The 26,689-nt window shown below is 41.3% G+C and overlaps 1 protein-coding gene across 1 annotated transcript; it reads left to right on the top strand.

Moving 5' to 3' along the window:
- Positions 1 to 26,555, top strand: LOC125453962 (beta-mannanase/endoglucanase A-like). Its single transcript, XM_059647646.1, has 7 exons — positions 1 to 112; positions 235 to 365; positions 4,781 to 4,903; positions 11,825 to 11,884; positions 12,242 to 12,721; positions 17,565 to 17,727; positions 26,496 to 26,555. Exons 1-6 carry the CDS (start codon positions 61 to 63, stop codon positions 17,706 to 17,708), a joined length of 990 nt encoding a protein of 329 aa, XP_059503629.1. The 5' UTR covers positions 1 to 60; the 3' UTR covers positions 17,709 to 17,727; positions 26,496 to 26,555.
- The last annotated feature ends 134 nt before the right edge of the window (positions 26,556 to 26,689 follow it).

Genomic DNA, 26,689 nt, shown 5'->3' with positions numbered 1-26,689 from the left:
GACAGCAGGCAGAGAGAAGAACAGAATTGAAGTGTCTACTAACCTATCTAAACAGTCAAAATGAAAATAATTTTCTTCATATTTGCAGTAGGCCAGATCCTCTACTATTCTGGCAAGTATTGAAATATTTTAAGGAATTATTTTGCTGTGTAAATTGTTGTTGTGAGCATTGGATATAAACCCAAATGACTATCAGTCAAAAATATATTCATTTTTAAATCCCTTTGCTTTTAGATTCTGAGACTCCATGTGATCAGTCTGATAACTCACAAACACCTGAGGCAGTAAATGCTGCAATTACAGAAGTGAATCAAATGTTTGCAATGAATAACCTCCTTCGTATTGTGAGCTGCCAAGTAATAAATGTAAGTGCCACCAAATTCAATTGATTTCTTTTTGCATTTTCTTCATAATGAACATTAGTTTTATACATTTTATAGAATATGCTACAATTTTGCGGTGAGAAATCATGACACAGTCAAGAGATAGACAATTAATTGTAGCATTTCTGATTGGAATTGTTTGGCTTAAATTGCCATCTTATTTAAAGCAAATATATGATTGTGTTTTTTGTCCAACTATATCGTTTTCCCTTGTCACCACCTTATTACTTATTGAGTAAAGGATTTGAAACGTCATGTTGAGGGTGTACAGGATGCTGGTGAGACCACAACTGGATCACTGTGTACAGTTCTGGTCACGCTGCTGTCGGAAGAATATTATTAAGTTGGGGAGGTTTCAGAAAAGATTTGCCCAGATGTAATCAGGGCTGGAGGGTTTGAGTTATAAGGAGATAATGGATAAGCTGGGACTTCTATCACTGGAGGGGTGATACTATAGAGGTTTATAAAATCATGACGGGCATAGATAAAGTGAAAGTCAAAGGTCTTACCTCAGGCAGGGGAGCTCAAACTATTCTTAAAATGAAAGGAGAAAGTTTTAAAAGGAACCTGATGGGTAACCTTTTCACACAGAGGTTAGTTCATATGGAAAATGGGAAGTGGTAGATGCTGGTTTAGTTACAACATTTAAAAGACATTTGGACAAGTGCATGAATAGGAAAGGTTCAGAGGGATATGGGTCAAACGCAGGCAAGTGGGACTGGTTTAGTTTGGGAAGCTTGGTTACCATAGACGAGTTTGATCAAAGGGTCTGTTTTCATGTGAAGTGAGTCTATGTTTCTAACTTCAACCAGGTCTTTGAGAAATTGGAAAAAAAATCCCCAACTTTGGGTATTTACCTCACCAAATGAACAAAAAATAACCACTGATCCTTCTAATTGAAAGCAAACTAATGCCCGTCAGTGTTTACTCTGTCCACTTGCAAAACTCTCCCAATGCAAACAATATCCCATTACCACTCCAGGAGGTCTCTGTCTCTCATACTCGTTTAAGAACAACATTCTTCCAAAATACTGACAGTTAAACATTAAATTATTTCATATACAATGATCAAAAGCCACATGCCATTGGTTCAAAACCCAAACTCTTAAATACGTTATATTAAAATATCATACATATATCACATATCTTGCATCACACCTTTTGGCCTCCAAGAATCACAACCACGCTCCTTTGCGCTAAATTGTGTCAATTAATTTTCTTATATTGGTCTAAATGAGGTTCTTTTATACCTTTCCCATGTTATGAATAACTCACATTGAAATAACATCTTTAATGTAGAAAAATAACTGAAGAAGCTTCACAGATGCATGATGAAAATGCACTAATGAACTGAAAAGGATTAATTGGAAGTGGCCAACAAAACTCAACTAAAGGTGGAATTTATAAGAATTAATGGAAGTGGGCCAGTACATTTCATGCATCTCAATATGTTTATTTAATTTGATAATTCACCACTACTTTATTCCGTTGACGTTATAATAAATAGTTGGCAGAGTTACTAAAAATATTTAGAGTTTGGACTGTATTAATTGTGAAACTGGAAATTGACGCACATCATTCCTTACAAGCGAGGAGATTGCAACATTAATGTGATATGTTCGGACACATAGTTAATAAGTGGTAAGAATATGAATGAAGCTAAATGAGTGGAATGCAGTGATTGTGGTCAGATTACATCATTGTTCTCTGTTGTGTTCTATTGTTTTGCATGGCCTGATTATATAAACCTTGAAAAGAAACAAAAAACAGGCTGAGAGGAAATATGAGTATACAAAAAGGAGCATGAGAAGGATATTTGGGATCGCATTATTTGTGGCTAATTTGATTATGGCCTCAACTCTATATTTCTGTCACAAACTTTCACCTTTGATTCCTGTCTCAAACAAGACTGTATTTAATTTAGGCTTTAAAATATTCAATGATCCTGTTTTCACTGCTCATTGGGAAAGAGACGACAACCCTCTGACAAAAATGAATAATTTCCTCATCCTTCTTCTTCATCGGCAATCCTGTATTTAAAAATTGAGCCATTAAGTTCTGGTATCTCCCAAAAGGAGAAACAGCTTCCACACTATTGAACACCCTCAGTATCTTTTCTGTTCAATAAGACTGCCTTTTGAAGAATGGATTAGAAGTGTCCATGACACGAGGAAAGCAAATAAAATGGACCAGATCTTCTACTGTTCTGGAAAATATTGAGGTGATCTCTGGAATGGTTAGGGTGTGATTTGTTATTCTGAACATTGGGTGTTAACTTGAAATTCTCATGAGTCAGATTCAGGCAATCCATGTGTAAGTTCTTCTATCCCACAATTTAAGAGAACGGTAAGTGCCTTGCATCAAAGCTGAATTAAGATTTTGCAATTCATAACTTTTTGCTGTGAGATAATAGCTGTAAGTGCTTCTAAATTCCATGGATTTATTGTATTTATTGACTTGCATTTAAAAGAAAGAAATTATTTTGTAGAGTGTGCAAAGGCTAGCGTTCAAGTGATGTACGAAATCTTATTACACTTCAGGTCGTTGTCATGTGTGATGAACGATGAGCTGTTTATATCATATTAAGAACTAATGTATGACTGCATCACTTGTCCAAATTCTTGTTATCATCATTTCTTTCTCATGCTTTAACAAATACTATTAGGTTTGAAATTAATTTTGTAAATATTATAATGGAATTTCCCTTTGCAAACAACCACTGATTTGCTGTGAGCCTAGAATTTGATTTTAGAAGACGATAGCCACAGGCTCTGGTCACTAGATGCTGCTCATGTCCAACTCTATTCACCATTGCAATTAAAGTAAAATCCAGCAGATGTTGGAAATCTGAAATAAAACCAAAAAAATGCCAGAAATACTCAAAGTCTATAGGGAGAGAACAACAAAATTCATATTTCAAGTTGAAGCCAGTTCTCTTCACTTTCTTGATCTTCTGCCCTGGTAATTTTTCAAATCTTTTGACTTTTTGTTCATATTTTTAAATGTATGTTTTCAATTGGCCAATTATCCTGTCTTTAAGTTTAACTCCTATCTTAGACTATCTTTTTAATATACACGCAAAGTCTACTTAATTCATATAGTAACTGCTGCATATTTTATTTCATTCACACATTGTGGAGAAACTTTTTTTATTTCATGAATTCACTTTAATGAATTCATCTTCGATATATATCTGAGCATCTGGTTTAATTTGTACATTTTAGCAGATGCATATTTTATTTCTTTATGCTATTTAATAACTGAAACAGAATTAATCTTGAATGGATTGAGGATTCCTTTTCACGCAGAGGATGGTTGAGTATGGAACAAGCTGCCAAAGGAGGCTGGTACAATTATAACATTTAAAAGGCTTCTGGATAAGTATATGAATAGGAAGCGTTTAGAGGGATATGGGCCAAATGCTGGCAAATGGCACTAAAGTTATAGAGAGTATCTGGTCGGCATGGATGAGTTGGCCTCAAAGGTCTGTTTCCATTCTATACATCTCTATGGCTCTATGACTGTTGCAGTTAATCGTTGTCAGAGACGATGAACCCCATCTTCCAAACTTTTACATTACTAGACCAGGAACATAACCATTACAGTTCTGCAACTCTGTAAAATTCAGTGCCAGGAAAATCATACTCATGAAATTGGTTGTATTAATGTGTTAGTAATTCATCTATGAATCAATCTGCTCAATTTAGGATTCATACAAGTCATTTCAAATTCTCTGCAGTTTTTTTTTAAAGAACGATCACGATGCAATAATTTTAATTTGAATAGCTCCTTTAACATAGGGAAATGTCCCAAGGCATTTCCTAAAAGCACCATAAGGTACAGGAAACTGCAAATGCTGTTTGCCATCATACCATTATTTACAAGTGTTAGCTGAAACACACTCCATTTGGTGTGACTCCATTCTTTTGCTTGGGTAACATTTACAGACGAAAATATAACCTCGATCATAGTAGTTATTGACATCCAACTTAATTGTCACAGTAGGAATACAATTGTCACTGTATTCTGAGTTTGCCACACTCTCATCCTGTCCTGCCACCTATGCACATATGTATTCAGATCCCTCTGTTCCTTCACCCTTTTAGAGATATATCCTTCACCTTTTAAGGCCTCAGGTTTTTTTTTCAATTGTTCTCATAATTGGTGCAGGTAGGCCCAAAGACATTTGCTGTCTTTTTCCACAAGGAAATTGGGAAAAGGCAGAATTGTAAGAGGTGATGTTTCCGGCTATTCAATGTCTTGTCACAATCATTTCCTTTTAACCGGCATACTTTCTCTTAGAACCAGTTGAGCTGGGAAAACTAAGACCTGTATCAGTGTTTATAAGTGTTACCCATAAGATACTTGGTGAGGCGTAACTCTGTTTCTTTGCTTAGATCACTGATAAAGGAGAAGGCAGAGTGGATTTCAATATAGTCATTAATGTCCAGGAAACTGAGTGTGCGGTAGATTCTGGATTGGATCCAGCAAATTGCACATTGCTACCTACCCCAAATGCTGTGAGTATTACAATACTAGCCATTTATCACTATGTTCTAATTAAACCTTAAAATGGCCTATCATGGGCCATTTGAAATTTAGTCCTCCATTGGTTGATACTTCGCGTTGATGCCCCAACCAACTTGTGAGCTAGCATTACAGAGATACCTTTGGAAGGTTCTGCTATGAACATGGAACAAAGTTGGGTCAGTGATAGGACAGCAGAATAATAAACTACAGCATTAATTTTGTTGCAATATGAACCTCTCCCATTATCCAGCAGAATGGGAATACCTTCAATCAAAACTTTCTTGCCTACCCTTTAGTAGCTGTGCCAATGACAGTAATGGCTTCACTTCCCACTTCTAAATAGCTACCATTAGAACACATCCTCTGTTCACACCTCTTCCTCATTTACATTGCACTTTAAGAGTTACGTTGCAAGAAACAGACTTGAACAAAGGGACATTATCTTATACAGTATGCAAAGAGGGATTTTTTTGGGCCATCACTGGCACGGAGATACAGAAATAACAGTTACCTGTCAATCTTAATTCTCAGGCAAGGCAGCTGGATTCTAATTGCATTACCATGGGAATGCAGCAGACATTAGCTGTCTCCATGATCAATGTTTTGAAGAAAGTGCAATATAAACACAAATTCATTTAGCCTTCATAAAATAGAGTCCTGTGCATTAATATATGTCGTGTTTAGCCAATATGAATGCATCACTCTGCACACCAAGCTGATAATCTTAAATTAGTTTCCAGTGTACCTCCGACCATGCCTGGATTGTTTCATAAATGATTTCCAATGGCAGAATCACATCGAATGATAGATAAACGTTTCTATGACTTGCAAAAGTGGACTGCTTGAGGGCAAGCAGCCTATTGTCTACTGCAAATGGTCATCAAGGCATGTTGTTTGACTTGGAACAAAATAGTGCAGAGAAGTGATATCGTCTTGACCGTATGAGAAGAATCTGGATCTATATTAAAAGTGCAAAGGAGAAGTGGAAAAGGAAATACAAGAGGCAAAGGGACAATGCAAGATGGTCTACGCAAAGGGAACTCAAAGATCTTCTATAGGGAAATAGATCATGAAAGGATTGAGTGGGGACCAAAATGATGTTGTTTTGAAGGAGACAGAAATCCAATATTTGATGAATACTTTGCACTAGTATTTACCAAGAAGGAAACTCGTTAAAGTTACATCAAACAAGGAGGTCTCATTATGCCAGTGACATTGATGAAGGGGAAATACGAGAAAGGATGGCAGTAATTAATGTCGAATAACTATCTCCTCATCAGTAGTCATTGAAAGAAGGGGAAATTGTTCCCTGACCACAGTAATAGTGTCTGAACGGCTGGAGCATTCCAAGTGGTACAGCCTTTGTCAAGATCAGAGAGAAAGATAAACCTGGTAATGACAACTTAGATATGTGACCATCACAATGGGCTCCACTTTGGGGTTAATGAACGCCTCATGACTGTCTGGCTCACCCTAACCCAGAAACAGTGCACCACCATCATCGTTATTCATGCTCCATCTCTGGACTGAGACCAAAGAGGTATCCTACCTCAGCCTTCATCAGTCATTGTGCTGTATCCAAGAGGCAGACAAGCTCATACTCTACCGAAATTTCAATATCTGCTTTAGGAGTGACACAAACCTCTGGAAATGTGTGATTGGTAAGGAAGGCATGGGGAAGGTGAATGCTAATGGATCCCTCCTCCTCCTCTTGACAAAATCCTGTGTGTATGGCCTGGTCAAAATGAGCCCCTGTCTCATCAAAGGGAGTACAAGAACTATGAGATCTCATCACAGCAGCCTCACCCACAACAATTCCAAAATCAGTGTCCTCCACTGGGCCAATATCTTCGGTATCAAGGTCCTGATTGTTATCATCATGGTAATCACTTAGATACATTTCACAGCATGCAGGACTTGAGTTGGCCATTTCTGCCATGATTGTGTTATGAGAATGGAATCTTCAAGCTAAATCCTGTGGACTGAATCTTTTTTGGTCCAACCTCCCACCCTGTTCACCCAAACCCAAATTGTCAGCACTTCCGAACAAAACATTTCCAAAATAAGCCCTATACCCGAAATGCCATCAATGCAATTAGTTACTAGGAGGGCAGAGAATATGCTTCAAAGACGTCTTCTCAATCTCCTTGTGAAGATCCTCACTGACCCATGGGAAACACTTGCCCCGGACTCTACAAACTGAAGAAGAAATACCCACGAATGTGCTAATCATCCAAGATATCCAGGTAGATCCAAGCACCTACAGCAAATAGGGTATGCAAAACCCTCAAGCACCCCACCAACCTCTTCAAGCATTAAGTACTGTTTATTACTCACACCCAATTGCATAAGTGTAGTTAAGGGTCAATAACATTGCTGTGATTCGGGAGTCATACGTAGGCTACATTTCTTTCTCTAATGATTACAAGTGAACAAGTTGTGTTTTTCCATCACCCGTCAATAGTTCCAAGGTCATCATTAGACAATTCTTTATTCCAGATTTTTATTGGATTCAAGCGCAATTCACCTCCCACGGCAGGATTCAAGCTGATCACTCTGGATTAATAGTCGAGTGATAATGCCACTAAGCCTTCACCTGCCCCACCTGTGGCATGGTTTGTAGATCCAGTGTTGCAACGTTTAGATGACTCAGGACCCATCGCTCTGGAGTGGTAAAAGCAAACAATTATCAGACCAGAGGGACTGCCCATGAAGTAGACCAGTGCAATTGTTTTAGAGGATGTTTGGATGTAAATACAACTGAACTGTGCACGGATTGGAGACCACGAGACTTGGGAGGAGCAGATCAATGATACTTCTGAATACAGTAATTTTAAGTAAATGTAGAGTCACACTCCAGGAGGGGATTGGAAAGAGGTGAGAGAGTTGGTGTTTAGCCTCAATAGGCCAAGTTTTGTGCACCAAATATTATAGAACATAGAACATAGAACATAGAACAGTACAGCACAGAACAGGCCCTTCAGCCCACAATGTTGTGCCGACCATTGATCCTCATGTATGCACCCTCAAATTTCTGTGACCATATACATGTCCAGCAGTCTCTTAAATGACCCCAATGACCTTGCTTCCACAACTGCTGCTGGCAACGCATTCCATGCTCTCACAACTCTCTGCGTAAAGAACCTGCCTCTGACATCCCCTCTATTCTTTCCACCACCCAGCTTAAAACTATGACCCCTCGTGCTAGCCATTTCTGCCCTGGGAAATAGTCTCTGGCTATCAACTCTATCTATGCCTCTCATTATCTTGTATACCTCAATTAGGTCCCCTCTCCTCCTCCTTTTCTCCAATGAAAAGAGACCGAGCTCAGTCAACCTCTCTTCATAAGATAAGCCCTCCAGTCCAGGCAGCATCCTGGTAAACCTCCTCTGAACCCTCTCCAAAGCATCCACATCTTTCCTATAATAGGGCGCCCAGAACTGGACGCAGTATTCCAAGTGCGGTCTAACCAAAGTTTTATAGAGCTGCAACAAGATCTCACGACTCTTCAACTCAATGCCCCTGTTAATGAAAGCCAAAACACCATATGCTTTCTTAACAACCCTGTCCACTTGGGTGGCCATTTTAAGGGATCTATGTATCTGCACACCAAGATCCCTCTGTTCCTCCACGCTGCCAAGAATCCTATCCTTAATCCTGTACTCAGCTTTCAAATTCGACCTTCCAAAATGCATCACCTCGCATTTATCCAGGTTGAACTCCATCTGCCACCTCTCAGCCCATCTCTGCATCCTGTCAATGTCCTGCTGCAGCCTACAACAGCCCTCTATACTGTCAATGACCCATCCTTCAATCCCCTCATCCAAGTCATTAATAAAAATTACAAACAGTAGAGGCCCAAGGACAGAGCCCTGTGGAACCCCACTCACCACTGACTTCCAGGCAGAATATTTTCCTTCTACTACCACTCGCTGTCTTCTGTTGGCCAGCCAATTCTGTATCCAAGCAGCTAAGTTCCCCTGTATCCCATTCCTCCTGACCTTCTGAATGAGCCTACCATGGGGAACCTTATCAAATGCCTTACTGAAGTCCATATACACGACATCCACAGCTCGACCCTCATCAACTTTTCTAGTCACATCCTCAAAAAACTCGATAAGGTTTGTAAGGCATGACCTACCCCTCACAAAGCCGTGTTGACTGTATTTGATCAAGCCATGCTCTTCCAGATGGTCATAAATCTTATCACTCAGAATCCTTTCTAACACCTTGCAGACTACAGACGTGAGGCTTACTGGTCTATAATTGCCGGGGATTTCCCTATTTCCTTTCTTGAAGAGAGGAATTACATTAGCCTCTCTCCAGTCCTCAGGTACGACTCCAGTGGAGAGCGAGGATGCAAAGATCTTCGCAAGTGGCGAAGCAATTGCATTTCTCGCTTCCCAAAGCAGCCGAGGACAAATCTGGTCCGGGCCTGGCGACTTGTCAATCTTAATGTTTGACAAAATTTTCAGCACATCAGCTTCCTCTATCTCTATCCATTCCAGCATGCACACCTGCTCTTCAAAGGTTTCATTCACTACAAAGTTCGTTTCTTTCGTAAAGACAGAAGCAAAAAACTCATTTAGGGCTTCCCCTACCTCCTCAGGCTCCACACACAAGTTCCCTATGCTATCCCTGATCGGCCCTACTCTTTCTTTGATCATTCTCTTATTCCTCACGTAAGTGTAAAATGCCTTTGTGTTTTCCCGGATTCCTTCTGCCAAGCCGTTCTCGTGCCCCCTCCTGGCTCTCCTCAGCCCATTTTTGAGCTCCTTCCTTGCCTGCATGTAATCCTCTCTAGCTGAATTTGACCCTAGCTTCCTCCACCTTATGTAAGCTACCTTCTTCCTTTTCACAAGAAGCTCCACTGCTCTCGTCATCCAAGGTTCCTTTATCTTACCCCTTCTTGCCTGTCTCAGAGGGACATATTTACTCATCACTCGCAACAACTGTTCCTTAAACAGTCTCCACATGTCTAGAGTTCCCTTACCATGGAACAACTGCTCCCAGTCCATGCTTCCTAACTCATGCCTAATCGCATCATAGCTTCCTCTTCCCCAATTAAATATCCTCCCATTTTGCCTAATCCTCTCCTTCTCCATAGCTATGTAGAATGTGAGGCAGTTATGGTCACTATCACCAAAATGCTCTCCCACCACAAGATCTGATACCTGCCCCGGCTCGTTTCCGAGCACCAAGTCTAGAATGGCCTCTCCCCTCGTCGGCCTGTCAACGTACTGCGTTAGGAAACCCTCCTGAACACACCTTACAAAAATGACTGATTGTGACTGATTGTTCCCATTATTAATGGCTTTTAAGCAGAATGGGTGCTGTTCCACAGACTCAAACATTAAAGCATTCCCTGACAATGGTTCAAAAAGTAAGAGACATTTTCAAGAAAGGATTCAAACACTGTGGTACAGCAGAAGAGAGATACACAGACGAGAGTGTGATAGTCAGGTTAGCGTTACAATGTAGCAAAGGAATCTTTACATAAATATTAAAAAAACTTTCCTGAAGACTTTCAGGATTTGCCTCCAGCCCTGTTATCTCAGTAGCCTCACTGTTCTGATCCAATCAGATTGATTCTGCGATTAGCTGCGTTAAGCAAGGCAGCTGTTCCATTTTTTGCGCAGCCCTTTGCTCTGCTCTGGCAATGCTGGAGATATAAATGCTGGGTATCAGTGTTGTTAATGTGTCAACAAGAGAAAAATGACAGGCAATAGAATTCCACCTCTAACCAAGTTTTCTCTGTGCAATCCTGAACCTGTCATGATATATACTCCTCAATATGGCAGTGAATGCAGGTAGCTGAAAAGTAACAGCACAGATTTAGTGCCTACGCTGAACAATGTCCCAATACCATATTAATGTGCAGCGCAGTGTTCAACCTGACAGTAAAACATTGGGCCAGATTTTCTGCTGGCCAGGTAGACACTATGCCAGCGTAGATAGGTGATATGCATGTAGGCCCTGTGGAATCCTGACTGTAGCACACTCTGGAGGAATTACCTTGGGAAAGTGAATTTTCCACTTGGTAATTCCTGTTTGCTTGGAACCCTCCAAATATCTCCATTAGAGCTGGAGACTTACTCATACTGACTCTATATGTCCCTTACATCCCCCTAACTATACCCACAGACAACTTACACCACCCAGGACCTGACCTGACAGTCCTGGGGACCCAATGCCCTGTCATGTGGAACTGACCGCATACTTCTGCAGGTGCTACTGGACCTGATCATTCAACACAACATCTAAACACCAAACACCATCCTATTGGCAAACTGAATTTCTCCAGCTCACCCTGACCACTTACCTGCCCTGCTTGCCATCTCACACCCTTGCACCATACCCGCATGGCACTTTACTCCCCACTCATGCTATCCTACACACATTGGGCACCATCCAGCTGTCACTCCACTCCAACCTGGCACCCTACATATCTGGTGCTATGCTCCCTCACCATCTTACATCGTATTCAGCCAGTACCCTAACATCATACTTACCTGATGTACTTACTGTTTGTCAGCAACTGTTAAGTATTTACCTGGGCTCCTGAAATTTCCAAATGCAGCAGCTGACTGCTGAGAAATGGGGATGAATTTTGTCTTTCTCTAACAGTTCTACACTATAAAAGAAATGCCTGAATGGAAGAATGGCTCCACATATCTGAGGGAGACCTGAGCAGATCACTTTGAAGAAATCCGTTCTTTCATTAAGAAAACATGACAGTGTGGCAATCTGCATAGGACTGTCACTCCGCAGGAAGTCTGGCCCCATATTCAGTGTGTTAATAAAACACCTTGATATTCACGGTAACTTTCACATGGGTGTGTGACCCATAATTCAATATTCCACTCATTATTACTGTCACTGAATTACAACCTCAACTTTTATATTTGTAGAAAACCGCTATTTGCACCAGCCAAGTGCAAGTATTTCGTGATGACAATCCAATTGCTATGGTACAATGTATGAACACGAGCATGACAACCACAAACCCTACATCATCAGCATCAACCCCAACCCCACCCCCAACACCAACATCATCAACATCAACTCCAACACCAACATCCACACCAACATCCACACCAACACCAACCCCAACACCAACACCAACATCAACACCAACATCAACATCAACATCAACACCAACATCAACATCAACATCAACATCAACACCAACACCAACATCAACACCAACCCCAACACCAACACCAACATCAACATCAACACCAACTCCAACATCCACACCAACACCAACACCAACATCAACACCAACTCCAACACCAACATCAACACCAACTCCAACACCAACATCAACACCAACACCAACACCAACATCAACACCAACACCAACACCAACATCAACACCAACTCCAACACCAACATCAACACCAACTCCAACACCAACACCAACATCAACACCAACATCAGCAACACCAACACCAACATCAACACCAACACCAACTCCAACATCAACATCCACACCAACATCAACGCCAACACCAACACAAACATCAACATCAACATCCACACCAACATCAACGCCAACACCAACACAAACATCATCAACACCAACACCAACTCCAACACAAACATCAACATCAACACCAACATTAACATCAACAGCAACTCCAACACCAACATCAACATCAACATCAACATTGACGCCAACACCAACCCCAACATCGACCACAGCAACAACAAAAACAACAACAAAATCACCACCACCATCATCATCAGAAAGCAATGAATCATCATCAGAAAGCAGTGATTCATCAGTGGAATGCATTACGAAGGTAAATTGCAAAACTCACTTCGCTAAATAACGGTGATCAGAGATAATGGGAACTGCAGATGCTGGAGAATCTGAGATAACAAAGTGTGGAGCTGGATGAACACACCAGGACAAGCAGCATCTTAGGAGTACAAAAGCTGATGTTTCGGGCCTAGGCCCTTCACCAGAGAGGCTATGTTGAAGGGTCTAGGCGTGAAACATCAGCTTTTGTGCTCCTAAGATGCTGCTTGGCCTGGTGTGTTCATCCAGCTTCACACTTTGTTATCACTAAATAATGGCTTTGTTTGAAAGAGTGATGTCTTGTTTTGTTTTCAACCTAAATTGTCATAATAAAACCTCTCCAGTAACCATCTCGCATATGTACTGAAGAAATTGGAGTGAAGTGGGCCATTTCACTTCTTATTCATACTCCGCCATTTAACAAGATCATGGTGATGATCTACTCAACCACTTTACTGCCCTCTCTTCGAACATTCATTTGTGGGACGTGGACATTGCCTGCTGACCAGCACTTATTACCCATTCCCAGTTGCCCTTGAGAAGATGGTGGTGAGCTGCACTTTGAATTGCTGCAGTCCACAATGCCATGAGGAAGGGAATTCCAGGATATTGACCCAGCAACAGTGAAGGAATGGCGATATTTTTCCAAGTTAGGATGGTGTGAGTCTTAGAAGGGAACCTGGTGTTCCCATGTCTTTGTTGGTTTTTTTCCTTCTAGAAGGAAGAGGCTGTGGGTTTAGAAGTTCTAGAGTTCTGAGGGAGGCGGCTGAGGAAATAGCGGAGACTTTGGTCGTGATCTTTCAAAAGTCACTGGAGTCAGGGAAAGTCCCAAATGATTGGAAAATTGCTGTTGTTACACCCCTGTTTAAGAAAGGATCAAGGCAAAAGATGGAAAATTATAGGCCGATTAGCCTAACCTCGGTAGTCGGTAAAATTCTAGAATCCATTGTCAAGGATGAGATTTCTAAATTCCTGGAAGTACAGGGTCACATTAGAACAAGTCAGCATGGATTTAGTAAGAGGAGGTCGTGCCTGACAAACCTGTTAGAATTCTTTGAAGAGGTAACAAGTATGTTAGACCAGGGAAACCCAGTAGATGTTATATATCTAGACTTCCAAAAGGCATTTGATATGGTGCCGCACGGGAGGTTGCTGAGCAAGGTGAGGGCCCATGGTGTTCGAGGTAAGCTACTGGCTTGGATTGAGGATTGGCTGTCTGACAGAAGGCAGAGAGTTGGGATAAAAGGCTCTTTTTCGGAATGGCAACCGGTGACAAGTGGTGTCCCGCAGGGTTCAGTGTTGGGACCGCAGCTGTTCACCTTAATATATTACTGATTTGGATGAAAGGACTGGGGGCATTCTGGCGAAGTTTGCCGATGGTACAAAGATAGGTGGACAGGCAGGTAGTACTGAAGAGGTGGGGAAGCTGCAGAAAGATTTAGACAGTTTAGGAGAGTGGTCCAGGAAATGGCTGATAAAATTCGATATGAGTAAATGTGAGGTTTTGCACTTTGGAAAAAAGAATACAGGCATGGACTATTTTCTAAATGGTGAGAAAATTCACAAAGCAGAAGCACAAAGGGATCTGGGAGTGTTCGCCCAGGATTCTCTAAAGGTTAACTTGCAGGTAGAGTCCGTAATTAATAAAGCGAATGTAATGTTGTCGTTTATCTCAAGAGAGTTGGAATATAAAAGCAGCGATGTGCTTCTGAGGCTTTATAAAGCTCTAGTTAGGCCCAAATTAGAATACTGTGTCCAATTTTGGGCCCCACACCTCAGGAAGGACACACTAGCCCTGGAGCGTGTTCAGCAGAGATTCACACGGATGACCCCTGGAATGGTAGGTTTAACGTATGATGAATGGTTACGGATCCTGGGATTGTACTCATTAGAGTTTAGAAGGTTGAGGGGAGATCTAATAGAAACTTACAAGATAATGTATGGTTTAGAAGGGGTGGATGCTAGGAAGTTGTTTCTGTTAGGCGAGGAGACTAGGACCTGTGGGCACAGCCTTAAAATTAGAGGGGGTAAACTTAAAACTGAAATAAGACGACATTTCTTCAGCCAGAGTGTGGTGGGCTTGTGGAATTCATTGCCACAGAGTGCAGTGGAGGCCGGGACGTTGGATGCCTTCAAGGCAGAGATCGACAAATTCTTGATCTCAGAAGGAATCAAGGGCTACGGAGAGAGTGCAGGGAAGTGGAGTTGAAATGCCCATCAGCCATAATTTAAATGGCGGAGTGGACTTGATGGGCCGAATGGCCTTACTTCCACTTCTATGTCTTATGGTCTTAAGATGCTATCTCAGAATCTTTGGTGAATTTCTGCACTGTATCTTGTAGATGCTACATCTGAGTGTCAGTGTCGGTGTTGGAGGGAATGGATGCTAGTGAATGTAGGGCCAATCAATCATGCCCCTTGACCTCCTTAATCATCAAAAATAGCTCATAGCTTTCAATATGTAATCAAATGAACATCCAGGTTTCTGTGAGAAAGATTTTCAGATTCACCACACTCTGAGTGAAAAAAATTCTCCTTATCATTGTCTTAAATGGACAACCTATTGTTGTAGATTTTGACCTACATTTCTTGATTGTCCAACAAAGGGAAGCTAATCTTTGAACCGGGAAAGGAATTTTATATCACTCAGTGACATCACCTCACACTCTTCTAAAATTCAGACAGTATGAGCCCATTCAACTCAACTTCCTTTGCTAAATAGCACACCCCTTCCAGGAATCAATCTGGTGAACATTTGTTGCACTCCCACAGGCATTCCAATATAACATTTCTTTCAGTAAGGAGATTAAAACTAGATGCAATTCTCCAGATGTTTTCTCACCAAAGCCCTTAATAAGTGCAAAGGACTCTGTGCTTTTATTCTTCAACCTTCTCATATTAGAGGCAACATATTATTTGCCTTCTTAATTGCTAGCTTTCTGTGATTCACCCTCTGAATCGCAACACTAATTCATCTCCTCCATGAAAGAAAACTGCTTTTCATTCTTCTAACCAATGTACATAATTTTGTGCTTCTCCATGATATAGATCTGTTCCCATGTTAAAGTGAATCTTATGTACATTTCCTCAACTTACATCCATTCTGATGGGTCTACAATTGACTGCAGACTCCATAAGGTTTCATTGCATCTGGTCCAACATGAGTAAGGATGTTTCATATACCGATGTCAGTGTTTTGAATTAGACAATGAAACAGACTCAGAGATTTACCAGAGTTTTATTCCAAATCTATATTTTATCAATTTCTACTTTTCCACTTCTAGATCCTTTTCCTTTACAGGATCCAAAGCCCCTTTTGAGGAACTTAGCTCTTTTTTTTGATTGTTACAACACAAGAACACCCAACTAAAGAATTTAGATTCCTTTAGCTATTTTGAAAAACCCATTACTGAAGCACACAGCTAACTAGTTAATAGAAAATAACAAACATTGCCAAGCAGGGGCAGTGTCAAAATAACAGAACACTCACAAAAGTGTGTGGGAAACAAGGGAAGGTACTACGTCAAAATGGAGTTGGCAGAGGAGCTAGTGCACACATCTCTAAGAGCCTTGAGGACGAGATTGCATTGCATACACCTTTCCAAGAACATCTGAGCATCTACAAAGCTGCAGAAGACAGATGAGAAGTAACAACTTGTTTCTTGAATGAAAGTAAAAACTAAGGCCTTTCTCTTTATAAACCTACAACCAAATCAATTTTTAAATGCACTCACTGGCAGGGCCAGCATTTATTGCCCCTGCTTAGTTGCTCTTGTGAAGGTGATGGGGAGCTGTCTTCTTAAACTGCTGCAGTGCCTGTGCTGTAGGTTGACCCAAAATGCCTTTGGGAGGGAGCTCCATGAACACAGCAGGCCAAGCAGCATCTTAGGAGCACAAAAGCTGACCTAATGACACTGGAGGAAGAGCGATATATTTTCAAGTCACAATGGCGAGTGGCTTGGAGGGGAACTTGCAGGTCAAAATCCTGGTATTCATTCCCAACAACATTGTGGCTCTACATATTGTACATGCAAAACAACAGTTCAAAAAATTTGCTCACCACCATCTTCTCAAAGGCAGCTGGTGACAGGCAATAAATACTGGCCCAGCCAGCAACACCTCTGTCCCACAAGTGAATACATTTTGAAAATTAGATGTTCACTGTATATGAGAAATACAGGCAACGTCGAGAGGTGTTTTACAGCCAACTCAGAACATATTGTAATATGACAGTGATTGATAGCACAATGATCAGATCGCTGATGACTTCACTTCATATCTTCCCAAACCCAATGATAGTGATTGGTTAAACCCACAATAGACTCTCTTCGTTTTAGCAAATACAGCAAGCAGGTTGTGAGGCCCAGCAAATAACAAATGAGAGAGATGAGCAATTAATCTGATTTTCGGGGGTGCTAGTTGATCAGCCATTGATTATGATAGCTTCATAGTCTTTGATTAACAACATGGGATCATCTTTCTTGACCTCATGGACAAACTCTCATTTCAAGCTTTGCTCCTGTGCCCATGAAGCAGTCCCTCACCATTAAGCTGAAACTATATTATGTCCTCTGTTCCTGGCAGTGAAGACTATTCCTTTGATCAATTAGCTTTGAGGCAAGGAGCAGTATTACAAATCTAAATTAACGCATTGCTCTCTGAGGGAGTTTTACACTTGTCTATGCGGGAATTGGTCACTGATGCCAAAATCAAATACGTTTGACCATAAATAAAAACTGACTGATTAATTAAGACCAACTTTTAGATTTTCTGTTCTAGAAATATCTACACAAAGACTACTATTTTTTCCGAATTGGAGAAATAACTGATACTTTTTATGTCAGAGGTATGGCAGACATCGAAGATACAGATATTGCAGGAGGAGACATTGTTCAAGTTGGTGGAATTGGTGGAGGCGTCGCTGGGGCAGAAGACGTTCCAGATGGAATCGCCGCAGGTACCTCAGAGGAAGATATTCACATGGCTGAAAGAACTGGAGAGAGTAAAGTAACAGCAGAAATCACCTTTCGTTTTTATTTCATCCTTGTGATTCCTATATTGTGTAAAATTACAACTCATTTGTGTTGGTATATGTCCCAATATGAGCAATAAAAATCAATATATCTAGTGCCCAAATCAGTCATCCTCTCCTTCATTCAGCTTCCCACTTAGTCTAGGAAGCCAGTAAAACACAGGAGCACAAATAAACCCATTGAGCCCTGTCAGTCTGCTTTGCCATTTTTGACCTTGGTTGAGCATTTAACTGAATGTGATATTCCTGTGTCATCTCCACATTTCTTGTTCTCATTAATGACTGGAAATCTAACGATCTCTGTCTTGAACTCACCTAATGACTAAACTTTCATCACATTCTAGGGTAGAGGACTTCACAGATTCACCATCGTCAAAGCAAGGACATTCCTCCTCATTTCAGTCTAAATTACCTTGCCTTTCAATCTGAAACTATGTTCCCTCGTTCTAGACCCTACAACAATGTGAAACACTCTTTCTGCATCTGTCCTTTCATAATTCTCTGGGTCTTAAGCGCCTCTCCTTCATTTAAACCCCAGAGAAGGCAGGCACAATCACTTCAATCGGTCGTAAAAATACCATCACACCAGCCCAGGAATCAGTTTAGTTAAACCCCTCCACATTCTCTTTGTGGTAAGTATATCCTTCCTTAGACAATGGGACCAGAGATGTTCACATATTCCAGGTACAGATTCATCACTGCTCTGTACAATTGAAGCAGGTTTACTTTGCTCCTCTGCAAAGTAATGCTGCAACTGCAGCTGTTTCATGCTGCAACTGTACAAAGTGCTAGTGTGGCCTCACTTTGAATATTGCGTGCAGTCCTGGTCGTCTCATTACAGGAAGGATGTGGGAGCATTGGAAAAGGTGCAGAGGAGATTTACCAGGATGTTGTCTGGTCTGGAGCGCAGGCCCTATGAAGAAAGGCTGAGTGACTTGGGTCTGTTCTCATTGGAGAGAAGAAGGCTAAGAGGGGATGTAATAGTGACGTATAAGATGATCAGAGGATTAGATAGGGTGGACGGTGAGAGTCTTTTTCCAAGGATGATTACTTCAGCTTGTTCAAGGGGGCATAGCTACAAATTGAGGGGTGATAGATTTAAGACAGATATCAGAGGCAGGTTCTTGACTCAGAGAGTGGTAAGGACGTGGAACACCCTGCCTGCCAATGTAGTGAAGTCAGCCACATTAGGGGCATTTAAACAGTCCTTGGATAAGCATATGGATGATGACGGGATAGTGTAGGGGAAGGGGCTTAGATTAGTTCACAGGTCAGCGCAACATCGAGGGCCGAAGGGCCTGTTCTGCGCCGTATTGTTCTATGTTCTATGTTCTGCTCAAATCCACATTCAATAAAAACTAACACAGTGTTGACCTTCCAAATTACTTCCTGCATCTGCATGCTAGCTTTCAGTGATTTATGAACAAGGACACCTAGGTCCCATTGTCTATCAATGTGTCACTGTTTAAGAAATGTCTTGGACCCTAGTTCCGCCTAGAATGTGGATAACCTCACACTTATCCACGTTATAATTGATCTGACATTTGTTGCCCATTCACTCAGCCTACTTAAATCTCTTTACATCCTCCTCACTACTCATATTCCCACAAATATTTGTATCATCTGAAATATTACAGTCAGTTCCCACATCCAAATCATTGATATAGATCGTGAACTTTGGGTGTTAAGCACTGACCTTTACAGGATCCCACTGGTTATACCCTGCCAACATATGCATGACTCATTTATTCCTACTCTCAGCTTTCTGCTTGTTCCTTATTGTCCCCAAGCACATGTAGTTCATTTTTATCTGTAAATGTTTACAGTGTCCATGGTAGTGGTTTTGTTTGCAGTGATATTACGGGATTGATTTTTCAGCAATATTTTGATCTATTTGTTATATATATGTTGATATATTTGTTCATTGTGACCTTCCAGAAGCTCTGTTTCGACAATGAAAATCCCAAAGTTTTTCTTTATAACTTAGTTCTCCAATACAAGATACCAGATTCTCATTCTGAACTGCCTGCAGGATTTCAGCTTATTTCCCCTGTCTCACGGGGACTAGAACTGAACACAGTAATTCTAGGGCAGTCTTTCCGAAGCACAATTTGATTTAATCATCTCTTAGGTTGATTGGCACCCTGTGGCTTTCTTCACTGATTCATGAGATGTGAGCACTGCTGGAAAACAAAGACCATTGACATCCAACAACCACAACCATCTTCCTTTGTGCTGTGATGACTCTAGCCAATGGAGAGTCTATAACCTGATTCCTATTGACTTTCCATATCAAGCAGAGGTTCACCTGCACATCTGCCAATGTGATATACTGCATCCGCTGTACCGGTGTGGCTTCCTCTGCATTGGGGAAACCAAGCGGAGGCTTGGGGACCGCTTTGCAGAACGCCTCTGCTCGGTTCGCAACAAACAACTGCACCTCCCAATCGCAAACCATTTCAACTCCCCCTCCCATTCCTCAGACGACATGTCCATCTTGGGCCTCCTGTAGTGCCACAATGATGCCACCCAAAGGCTGCAGGAACAGCAACTCATATTCTGCTTGGGGACCCTGCAGCCCAATGGTATCAATGTGGATTTCACCAGCTTCAAAATCTCCCCTTCCCCCACTGCATCCCAAAACCAGCCCAGCTCATCACCCCCCCCCCATTGCATTTGAAAACCAGCCCAGCTTGCCCCGCCTCCCTAACCTGTTCTTCCTCTCACCTATCCCCTCCTCCCACCTCAAGCCACACCTCCATTTCCTACCGACTAACCTCATCCTGCCTCCTTGACCTGTCCGTCCACCCCAGACTGACCTACCCCTCCCTACCTCCCTACCTATACTCTCCTCTCCACCTATCTTCTCCTCTACCCATCTTCGGTCCGCCTCCCCCTCTCTCCCTATTTATTCCAGAACCCTCTCCCCATCCCCCTCTCTGATTGAAGCGTCTAGGCCCGGAGCATCAGTTTTTGTGCTCCTGAGATGCTGCTTGGCCTGCTGTATTCATCCAGCTCCACACTTTGCTATCTTGGATTCTCCAGCATCTGCAGTTCCCTTTATCGCTGACTCCTATTGACCCCGGTTTTGTTGGTGCTCGTGAAGCCACTCTTGGTCAAACCGGGCCTTGCTGTCAAGGGCAGTCACTTTCCCCTCACGTCTTGAGTTTACCTCTTTTGTTCCTGTTTTACTAAGGCTGTAACAATGTCAACAGCTGAGTGGCCCTGGTCGAACCCAAACTGAGTGCCAGTCAGCTGTTTACTGCTGAGCAGCTGCCACTTAATAATACCGTGGAATAGCCCTTGCGTCACTCTGCAGATAACTGAAAGTAGACTGATGGGATAGAAATCTCCTAAATTGGATTTGTCCTGTTTTTTATGAACAGGACATATCTGGGGAATATTCCACATTTCCAGGGAATTGCCAGTGCTGTAGTTGTACACGAACAGCTTGGCCAAGAGCATAGTTAGTTTTGGAGCACGTCTTCAGTTTTATTGTTGCCTAGCTCCCCTACCATTGAAGCTAGGAATATGTTTGGAATCTCCTTGTCCTGCCTATCATCATTCACAACTGACAGCACTGCAGCGAATAAGGTCTAATTTAGTGTTTAATTGATCACTTTGCACTGTCAACATCATGCAGCTTCCACTGTTTGGCATCCAAGTAGCCCTGGGTTGTAGTTTCATTAGGTTGACACCTCATTTTCACATGTAGCCCGCACTGTTCCCGGCGTGCCCTCCCTTACTCCTCATTGAACTAGCGTTTCTCGTCCAGCTTGCTGGTAGTGATAGATTCGAGGATATGTAAGCATGTGAGATTTCAGATTTTTGTTGATTACACTTCTGCTGCATGATGGCCAATAGCACGTCACAAATGTCCAGTTTTGAGTTGCTATTTTACTTCAAGATCTATCCCACTTAGCACAGTGATAGTGCAATACAACAACACAGCTGATATTCTCAGTATGAAAATAGATTTCAAATCCACGTGATTTATGAGGTGGTTACGATTGTGCAAGTACATTCCCTTGAAGGGCTCCATGTGCAGAGTGTATACAATGTTGCAACTCTGTCTGATTGTTATTCTGCTATGTGCTTACAAGCTGCACGCTGAAGTATCAGTTTGTTGCTGTAATGTCATAAGTTATAATGTGTTCTCCTGTTTTAAATAAAATAACCCATGAAGTTAATCAATCCTAGCTACTGATTATGACAATTTTTGTTAACATGGTATGGAAAACAAGGTGGAAAGCATTGTGCTGATGAGACATACTGCAATTGATCATTGAGCAAGACAATTATTTTATAGGTGGAACACACGATTGAATGTCCTAAATTGTGTTAAAGTGCATGGAATAAACTTTTGATGTCTGTGTTGGTTAAACCAGAATGAAAACATTGCTTGTTGGTAAGTGGACAAAATTCCTACCAGGAGACCAGTTAAACTCATTTGATCAGGGTATGAGTGGAATCAATAGAAAATATTGGAAGGTTGCAGGTAGATGGTAAAAATAGCCACAATATTCCCTAGTTTAAAATAATTCAAAACATTTAAACACCATTCAGAGCAATGTTTTCTTGATTTTAGGTCTCTTACAGAAAAGACTTATCAGAAATCCAAAAGATATAAAGTACATTAAAACATCGATTCAGAGTCAGATTAAATCTGTGTCTTCATCAACAAGAATTCATATCATTTACACAGACGCCTCCATAATTCATGGACTCCTTTATGAGTAGATGTAGAGAATATGGTTCACAGTGTTGAATTGGTGATTGCATCCATCCCCTTGGAAGCTTTCCAGAAAGGTTTGCTGGACAAATCAATATATTAGATTGTCAAAAAGTATCTGAGGGTGAGTATAAATGCAAAACAAACCTCACAGGTCTGTGAAGTGTGAAGGTCCAAAGTATAAACTTGATGGTTGACACCATCACTGCAACAACCAAACATAGCAATGTTAGTGGAAGCTCCGGGCTTCTGCATGCACTGAGAAAAAAATCTAGGTTTCAATAACTTTTGCAAGGAATGTGGCTGAAGCAATGTACTAAAGAAGAAGACCACTGCTACTACAAAGCGTTCTATTCTAATCCAAACAGATGGATACAGAAGGAGTATCTTCAAGCTATAATTAAAATTAGCTGGAATTCTGTCAGAGGTAGAGGTATAAAGTGATTGACAAACCAAAATCTGATACCAACATGAGACAGCAAGTAGTGAGTGCATGTTTTATGTAAGTCTCTTGGAAGACACCAAAGTCATCCCACCTGTGCACAGACCATGTATATGCACCAAGGAAATGCACAGCTTTCAATCAATGTTGCAAAGCATGTGGCAGATGGGGCCATTGGCAGAGGCAGTTCGCCAGGTCAAAAGCTGACACAAGTAGCCAGTGACAGGCCAGCATTTGCAGATACACCAGCACGCTGTGACCTTTCACTGGTCACAATCTATGGAATTAGTCAAACATCAGAAGCACAACAGTAACCGCCAACAGGCTACTTAATAAGCACTTGCAGAACTGCACATGAAAGCAGAACAGAAGACTCTACTTCTGAAGTGGAACTGAAATCTCTGCTCTCTGCTGGGTAGAAAGGAAAATATTCCAAGCAGAAAAAGACTGAATCATTAGTTCAGGATAAATACAAACTTGAGAATGCCATCTCGGAGGCGCTGAAGTGTTTAAGTGATAGTTCCGTTAAGCTTGCGAAGGTGAAAGAAGAATTATATAAAAAAGAAAGAATTACGATAACCGACAAGTTCTTCATCATCAATCCAATGAAAGTTTGTAAGCTTACAGAGATTGCTGGAGCAACTTACATGTAAAACAAATCGTACTCAGCAACAGCAACTACAGAAACATCAGCTTGTACTCCAAGCGATATTGTGGGAAAATGTTAGACCTGGAAAAACAGGTGGAGATGCACAATGCACAAACAAAGAGCTGAAAAGCACTCATGAGACAGTCTTTTCAAAAACAAACGCCAGTAAAGAAATGACTTAAACAGACAATAAGAAAACCAAACAACCACGAAAGCAGCAAATGGAAAAGAAATTGAGAAGGGAAAAAATATGTTGGAGAGGCTGGTCATTATTACAGCAGGGTTGAAAAGATATACTGGACCAACTGATGCCTAAAAGTTTGATAGAATTAGAAGAATTCACGGTGCAAAAACAGTAACTTCAAAATGGAAAATCTTAAGGAGCAAAACAGTAAATGCAAAGAAGATCCGAAACACTCAAAACAGCCTGAGCAACAAGATCAGTCGGTTGCTAACTTCAAATGAAACCTTGTTCTGGTGTAGAGACAGATAATGGGAACTGTAGATGCTGGAGAATCCAAGATAACAAAGTGTGGAGCTGGATGAACACAGCAGGCCAAGCAGCATCTCAGGAGCACAAACGCTTGTGGAGCTGGATGAACACAGCAGGCCAAGCAGCATCTCAGGAGCACAAACGCTCCTGGGATGCTGCTTGGCCTGCTGTGTTCATCCAGCTCCACACTTTGTTATCTTGTTCTGGTGTGTCAGGTTGAGCAAGTTCTGTGGCAACAGCTGCAGCCCCATCAAAGAATGACTTGACAACACAAATAAGTTGCCTGCTCCTTGGCTTGGTGAAAGTAATCTTCAATAAATCCTGGCAGCAGGATGTGAAGGGGGTAATAGTTCCCAGCCACCTGCCTCTCCTTTGTGGTTATGTATGCAAGTGGGTGTAATTAGAAAGGGAACACATGATGTCCACCAATATCCTCAACATCTTTAGAAAAAGAGATTGATCCTGCAGGGGCGAGGGTGCATAAATTCCCCTTTGAATTCCAATTTGAATTAGCCACTCTTCCTTTCTAATTCTTCCTTTTTGGTATTGATGCATTGCTTCAGTGCACTGCTGGGGCACTGATATCATTAACATCAACAATGGGAGTCAATAGCATCTCCAATTAAATGTCATCATCACACCTTCTGGGCATAACAGCAACTTACTTACCTGTTATAGGGACTGATAAATTGACTTGTCATTACAAATAGTTCACCTTTCCTTTGGAAAGAAAGGATACGTATACCTTGCTCTGAAGAGAAGGCTCTGAGGAAAGATCACCGGACCCGATATGTTAACTCTGTTTTCTCCTTCACAGATGCTGCCAGACTGGCTGAGCTTTTCCAGCAACTTTGTTTTTGCTCTGAAGCAAGTTCACTTTTAAGGAATCCATGTTCTGTGCACATACATTGTTGTGACTCTGCCTGGTAGTTACACTGCTGTGGATCTGCAAATTGCAAACACATAAATCAGCTTGTTAATGTCATGTCTGATTCATAATTTGCAACTGATTTTGTTATAAATAAACTAATCCAAAAAGTTAATCAATTCCTAATAAAGGATTGAATTTGGGACCATTATCACTGACATGACAGTTATTCTTTCAAATCCTGTCATGCACAGAAACATATGTAACAGATAGATTAGTGGCAATTAAGTCAAGTAATTTTACCCCTCTTGATGGTTCCCTCATCACCAGCTGCAGATCCAGGCTAGTAGCTACATCCTAGTAGCTACATCCAATTACTAGCAATTAACTAGTTTAGCCAATAGTGGTGCTACCAAGCCACCAAGCCATTGAAGTCCCCGATCAGTGTACATTCAGAGATCTTGCTACTCTTAGTGTTATAGACGATTGGTATTCAACATCAACTGAGTGGAAGTGTCATCAGTAGTAATCAATAGGACATTTCCTTGAATATTTGACCTGAGGACATGAGATTTCATGGGTCCAATGGCAATGTTGAAGATTCCAATGGTAGTCCCCTCCTGACTGTATATGACTGTGCTGCCACCACTCATGGGTCTCTCCTGCCACTGGGACAGCCCATACTCAGGGATGGTGATGATGGTATCTGGGACCTTGTATGATGTGATTGTGTCAGTATGACTATATTAATCTGTTGCCTGACTTGTTTGTAGCACAGCTCTCCTAACTTTGGTACAAGCACCCAGGTGTTATTAAACAGTGTCAACAAGGGTGAATTCACTGTTTCCTGTGCCATTGTTGATATTGAGTGGTCTGACTTCCTTTTAGACTTTATTCTGCTGTGATATTGCTGTCGGTCTTGGCATGCCAGGGAAGGCAAGGATGCTATAAAATATTTAAGCCAATGGTTTCACGATCACCAGTAGGCTAGCTTTTATTTCCAAATTTGATTGGACTTTAATTCTACCAATTGCTGTGATGGGATTTGAACATAGACAATGAGACTTTGGAATGCAGGGTCCAGTAACCTTGTCACCATAGCACCCCTTCCCCTATATAAGCTGTCAAAATGGTCAAGCATGATGGAGTGTCACCAATGTTTGGTCATATTGGAGGATTTGATAAATATTTGTGTCTGAAGATGAAAATGGTCCTCTCAATTTCTTTTAGCTCCCTTTCATACATGCGGCTTTCTGTGAACAGATTAAAATATTTCACACATCTGTGTTTGGTCACTGTAGAAAGGACTAATGATACTTCCAGAGGTAAACTGTTGACTCAATTCTAGCACCATCTCCATCCAGAAGGAAATAATCATCCTTTCCAGCATTAGCCCCTTTCTATAGAGGTACCCATAAGGAAATCAAAGTTCCCTTTCACTGGAGAGATTTCATGAGCTGAAATTATTCTCCAAAAACACCTTCTAAGAATGATTAACTCATATTCAGCTGAAATAATTGGGAATGTTCACTAAATTAATTTCCCTGATTGATTTGCAGATTTTGGAAGAAAACTGAAAAATGAAAAGAGATGTCGGAGTGAAGGAAGGTGATCTGCAGGAAGAAAATTTTATCTGACTGAAACTTTAATACGTTGTGGATATTTCATTATCAGTAGTATGCTGTTTAGTTGCTTTTGCTGTATTTGTTTAATATAGTTTAATATATTCTTGTTCATCATCACTGCTCAGCAA

The sequence above is a fragment of the Stegostoma tigrinum genome, chromosome 7 (genome assembly GCF_030684315.1).
Source record: "Stegostoma tigrinum isolate sSteTig4 chromosome 7, sSteTig4.hap1, whole genome shotgun sequence".
NCBI classification, from domain to species: Eukaryota; Metazoa; Chordata; class Chondrichthyes; order Orectolobiformes; family Stegostomatidae; genus Stegostoma; species Stegostoma tigrinum.
Note: the sequence above shows the minus strand (reverse complement) of the source record. Positions and strands in the feature narration are given on the sequence as shown.

Coding starts and splice junctions, on each gene's coding strand:
- LOC125453962 (XM_059647646.1), top strand. CDS start 61: ATGAAAATAATTTTCTTCATATTTGCAGTAGGCCAGATCCTCTACTAT. Junction 113..234: donor CCAGATCCTCTACTATTCTG/GCAAGTATTGAA, acceptor CTTTGCTTTTAG/ATTCTGAGACTCCATGTGAT. Junction 4,904..11,824: donor TGCTACCTACCCCAAATGCT/GTGAGTATTACA, acceptor TTATATTTGTAG/AAAACCGCTATTTGCACCAG.